Raw genomic sequence first — 5,291 nt, 5'->3', positions numbered from 1 at the left:
ATAAATCAACTTTTCAAGAAAAAGAGAATCACAACTTTTGTAGCATTGGAGATAGTAATCAAACTCTTAACAACCAATCAATGTGATGACTATATAATAATAGTAGTAGTATCTATTTTTTTGGGAAAAGAAACACCAAAAAAAAAGAATAAAATTTGACGATATTTACTACTAATATATTTTGGAGAAAAATAAAAGAGAGTAAAATATACCAAAGAAGGACAGAAAGATATTTTTTAAAAATACCAAAAAAAAGAAAAAAAGAAAATATCAAATCAAAGAAGAAAATTCCAAGGAAAGACCAAAGGATGGTTCCTTGAACCCAACGCTTCTTAGGCTCGGGACTTTAGGTTCGGAATTAGCTTCGGAATACTTTTTAGTCGACATTGGGAGAGGCGATAAGAAGGCGAGGCTCTTTCTCTTTACTTCTTCGTTTCTTCAAACTCTTTCGCTGCAAGTAAAAGAAGAAACCAAATCTCTCTCTCTCTCTCTCTACTCTTTCGCTTTCTTAAACCCCTTTCTCTCTCTCTAAAAAACCCTTCCTTTTTGAGTAAAAAGTTTAGGTGCTGACTCGAAATAAAGGTTTGGTCTTTAACTGCATTCTGAAATGGCGATTGAAGATTACGAGAACCCAAATCGAGAAATCAAACCTAAGAACAAAAGATTCATGGTATTTCTAATCATTACCCCTTCTCTAGATTATCACGTTGTTCATACTCTGTTTTGTACATTGTCTTCTCTTTGTGTTCATACGAAATGTGTACTCTTTGTGGTCATAAGAATCTTCTGCTCCTTTAATTTTCAATTCTAAGATTTGGGTTTTGGTTAAATTGGAGTTTTTTTCACTAGAAACAAGAAAAGTTGTGTTCTTTTTCCTGTATTTTTTGTTTTCAGATGTTTCAAATGCTCTGTTCTTGGAAGAAGCAAAACAAAACAATGTTCTTTGGAAATTTTCATATCTTTTTTGTCATTATTGATTCATTACTTTACTTCATTATTATCTGTGTCACGAAGAACCAAAGCTTGAATTGCTTGATTTGAATAATGTAGTTTGGTAGATTAGGGTTTCAAATTGGGGGAAATGGAGCAGAAGACGAATCTTTAGGATTAGTAAATAGGATCTTCTTCGAACTAGATTCACGGCGTGTTTTTCGATTCCGTAATTCTCGCCGTTCAAATTGCTTTTGTTTTTTATGTTTTTAGAATATATTCTCCGAGACGAATTTGGGGATTCCTTATTATCTTTGGTTGCAAGATTATAAAAAATGTTATTGATAATTTGGTTTATAAAACCAAGAGTCTTCTCATGTCTGTGTAAAGGAGGAGACTTTTGTTTTGATATGTTGAAGTCAATGGTGTTTCTGGTATTAGATTATATATTGAAGTTATATTGTTTTGTGTTCTTTGGGATAATAATGAGTTATGTTGTTAATGGTGTTTTGCAGGGAGCTGGTGGACATGAGGAAGAAGAGAATAAGTGGCCTCACTGGCTGAAACCTTTACTAAACGTACATTTTTTTGTTCAATGCCAGTTTCATGGACACTCACCTAAAAGCGAATGCAATATGTATTGCTTAGACTGTACCAATGACTCGCTTTGTTCTCTCTGTCTTCCTCACCACAAGAACCATCGTACCATTCAGGTGTGTTTTGCAATTTCTTTATCCAAAGTTCTCTTATTGTTTTCTTTTTCTTTGCTTTGAATGTTAAGAAGTTGTTGGTTTGCTGCAGATAAGGATATCATCTTATCATAATGTGATAAGGATCAATGAGATACAGAAGCACTTAGACATATCAGGCATTCAGTCATATGTGATCAATGGCGCAAAGGTTGTGTTCTTGAAAGAGAGGCCTCAGCCTAGGCATGGTAAAGGGACTACTAATACCTGCAAGGTCTGTGATCGTGGCCTTGCTGATAATTTCTTCCGCTTCTGCTCTATTGGCTGCAAGGTACCATATACCTACTTACACTCCAATTACCATTCACTATTGCTTGTTTTCTGACATGGAAGAAGAACTCTGAGTATCTATTACAGAACTTTCCTTTGTTTTGTGGTTACTTACTTTCTAGTTACAGAAGAAAATTTTGAAACTTTAGAGTTTTGGTCTTCTTCTTTCCTGAGCAAAAGAGACTTTCTTCTGATATACTTCTTCTCTGTGTTTGTGGCAATTGAACTAAAAGGTCGCAGGAACATCTGGAAGCTTTGAGAAGAGACTGAAGCATACACCGAATGAATCAGATAATTCTCTCAACAGTTCTGGATTAGAGAATAACGATTCAGGAGTAGAGAATGACAATTCAAATCTGCATCAGAGTGTCAGCCCACCAAGACCTCAATTTCCTCCTGGTTCTCTCCGAAAGCGACGAAGAAAGGGAATTCCTCACCGAGCTGCAGTGAGTTGAGATTGGATCAAGAAGAAGCTCTTGTTACGTTTTTCAGGGTTCTTTAATATATCTATGGAGACATCCTCCAAAAAAGGTTGTATAGCGACAGGGTTTGAACTTTCTCTTAAGTGTCTATTCACCAAAGAAAGGCCTTAAGATAGTAGTATGAATTAGTCTTATAAACTAAGTAAGTGTATATATCTTCTTGATACCTTCTTGTGTAAAGTGGTAGCGTGGTGCAATGAAACTAGACAGTGAGTGTTTTCAATTTGGTTTTGAACTTTTGATAGACTACATAACAATAACGATAATTACGTATATGGAATACGGATTAGACATTCAAAGTTTCACAAACCCCAAACCAAAGAGATTATACAAAATATTCTTCAAGTTACAGCAAATGTTCTGGTAGTAGTTGCACATAAAACACACTACAGGGGCCAAAACGTAGAGAAACTAAAAATACAGGAATCCAATAAATTTATAAAAATTCCTCCCAGTTTTGCCACTTAACTTCTCATCTCGATCATGTATAACCTTGCTTGTACTTCCTGAAAATATCCTCAGTTTCGGCATTTCGGAAGGCACAGCACCCGATGATGTAAACGATGATCAATCCGATAAGCGCCAAAAGGAGAAAGATATCAGCTTTTAACCAGTCTACCTTGATATTTGCAAGCAAACCGGCTTTACAAGAATCACAAGCGTAACACAATGTGTTTTGATCATTGCTCCATTGTAGACAATCCATATCAGCAGACATATCTATGGGACTTATCCAATATGTTGGGTTTACGAATGTGAACCCACATTTTGTTGGTGGCTTGCAGCAACCAGACTGAAAAATAAAGAAACGGGGTTAGAATTTAAATAAGATATAAATATTGGGGTCAAAAGAGTTGTACCGCGTGTGTGATTAAGTGCACCTAACCTAGTGGAAAAGTTAGGGGAGTTTTATAATTTTTTATTAAAAGTTAAAACTTTTCCAGTTTTTGTTCCCACAAAGCCTATAAGCTAAGAATCATTTATAATTTATAATTTCATTACTCCATCCACCTGTTACTTTCCTGGCCATTCGATTTCTACCCTGTACTTTCTTTTTGTATTCAATTTACACCCCTAGATTTGAAAATTTTTAAACAAAAGAGATCTTTAAATGAATTTAAGAATTTAAATTAAAGGATATACCTTTCAGTCCTATTTTAGACAAACCTAACAAGCAAAGCACCAATTTTGATTTCCTTTACCACCCCATACTTTTTTTTCTTATCAATTTACACCCTACCTTCTCTTGGATGAATGAACAATCAATGTTTCATAGCAAAAACCAAAAAGAGAAGAAAAGAACTTACTTGAATGGGACTAAGAGGAGCATTGAAGAAATCTAGAGCCATAGTGAATCTCTGGTTTAGTTCAGGGCAGATAGTAGTAGTACTCAAACAAGTACGGATCCTTTCCCATTTATAAGATCTCTGAACTCTTCTACGTAACCAACCAGAGAAATCTTGAAGACTATACTCAAGATAAGCTCTACTTGGCTCTGGATGACCCGCGCCTCTAATGGTTACCATGTAAATAAACCCGACAAGAACACCTAAAAGTACAATGAGAACAAGCATGGCGATTAAGTAAACAACAAGAAGCCACGTGATTCTCCAAAACCCTCCAATGAAACCAGCGAGACCCACTAGGAGGATTAAGATCCCGAGGATTATAACTGGCCATTGAAGGAGCTTGACGCAGGAGTTTACTGTCCCCATGGCTAGCCAGATTCCGGCGCCGATGACCGGAATGGAGAGGAGGACGGAGATGAAGTTTATGCAACCGATTACATTGTTGCTCAAAGGCATCTTCTTGAGGGAGAGGAAACTATTAACTCTGTTTTTTGTGTTCTTGAAATGGATTTTAGGGTAATAACTTTGAGAGAGGGAGAGAGAAAGAGATAGATAGTGTTCAAATTAACAATAATAAGAGAGATAGAGAGACATAAAAGAAAAAGATTCACATGTGTGAAAAGTGAATAATGTTATATAAATATTTTTTGATTTGAGGGGATTTAGGCAGGGTAATGGTAATAATAACTTAGAGAGAGAGAAAGACTTACATGTGGGGTGAAAATGAAACATGCTATATAATAAATTAACTAAGTATTTGAAAAGGAAAAAAAGTGGATTTATCATTTCTTAAATTAGGTATATTGACTATATCTTTCTTAAAAGAGAAAAAGAAATCCAAACTATAGATTACATTTTTGAAAATATCAAAATTACATATTGCATTTTTGAAAATATATTAAAAAATTAGTGTATAGTTTTCAAATTTTGATTAGCAAAGGTGAATACAAGATAATGTTGATTTTAATGAGTTTTTTTTTTTTGCTAAGATTTTAATGAACGAACTAATCATAAGAAAAATTTCAGAAGATAAGTAGATGACACACAAATTGACAAATACTTAAGTGTATTTATTAAGCTTTCATTATTATTGTATTTAAGATGAGTAAAAGATCATTATTTAATAAATTGAACAAAATTCTTTTTTTTTTTGGTTAAATAATTTCAATAAGCTTATTCTAAATTTGAAAACTAATCCGTATTTTTTTTTAAATCTTGTTTAAGTTTTCGCTTACATTTATGTTTTTAGAAATTTCTGAACAACTTATACTGATAATTTAAAAATTCACGTTAAAAAATATTAAAATTAATTAAAAAAAACCTAGTCAGAATTGCGTCGTTGTGCTAATTGCTGAACATCCTTCATCAATTCTCTCTAGCTATTTTTTATTTTAGATGTACCATTCTTCTCTACAATAAAAATAATAACTTTATTTTAACCATATAATCATCAAACCATAAAAATCATTAACTTTACATATTACCTATAGGATCATTGTTTCAGATGTTTG

The 5,291-nt window shown here is 33.6% G+C and overlaps 2 protein-coding genes across 2 annotated transcripts; one reads left to right on the top strand and one right to left on the bottom strand.

Moving 5' to 3' along the window:
* Nucleotides 1-306: 306 nt before the first annotated feature.
* LOC104771930 (protein RGF1 INDUCIBLE TRANSCRIPTION FACTOR 1) lies at nt 307-2,654 on the top strand. Its single transcript, XM_010496550.3, has 4 exons — nt 307-670; nt 1,446-1,643; nt 1,732-1,950; nt 2,183-2,654. Exons 1-4 carry the CDS (start codon nt 608-610, stop codon nt 2,402-2,404), a joined length of 702 nt encoding a protein of 233 aa, XP_010494852.1. The 5' UTR covers nt 307-607; the 3' UTR covers nt 2,405-2,654.
* Nucleotides 2,655-2,731: 77 nt separating this feature from the next.
* Nucleotides 2,732-4,499, bottom strand: LOC104771929 (protein TORNADO 2). Its single transcript, XM_010496549.3, has 2 exons — nt 3,739-4,499; nt 2,732-3,224 (listed from the first exon to the last, which is right to left on the bottom strand). The coding sequence occupies exons 1-2, from the start codon at nt 4,234-4,236 to the stop codon at nt 2,913-2,915; spliced, it is 810 nt and encodes a 269-aa protein (XP_010494851.2). The 5' UTR covers nt 4,237-4,499; the 3' UTR covers nt 2,732-2,912.
* Between the last annotated feature and the right edge of the window lie 792 nt (nt 4,500-5,291).

The sequence above is a fragment of the Camelina sativa genome, chromosome 20 (assembly GCF_030686135.1).
Source record: "Camelina sativa cultivar CO46 ecotype springtype chromosome 20, ASM3068613v1".
NCBI lineage: Eukaryota > Viridiplantae > Streptophyta > Magnoliopsida > Brassicales > Brassicaceae > Camelina > Camelina sativa.
This window is presented reverse-complemented; position numbering and strand designations above follow the sequence as displayed.

Excerpts from the sequence above, each read along its gene's own strand:
- LOC104771930 (XM_010496550.3), top strand. The coding sequence starts at position 608 with ATGGCGATTGAAGATTACGAGAACCCAAATCGAGAAATCAAACCTAAG. Across the intron at positions 1,644-1,731 it reads AGAACCATCGTACCATTCAG|ATAAGGATATCATCTTATCA; the intron begins GTGTGTTTTGCA and ends GGTTTGCTGCAG. Across the intron at positions 1,951-2,182 it reads TCTGCTCTATTGGCTGCAAG|GTCGCAGGAACATCTGGAAG; the intron begins GTACCATATACC and ends TTGAACTAAAAG.
- LOC104771929 (XM_010496549.3), bottom strand. The coding sequence starts at position 4,236 with ATGCCTTTGAGCAACAATGTAATCGGTTGCATAAACTTCATCTCCGTC. Across the intron at positions 3,225-3,738 it reads CTCCTCTTAGTCCCATTCAA|TCTGGTTGCTGCAAGCCACC; the intron begins GTAAGTTCTTTT and ends TTTATTTTTCAG.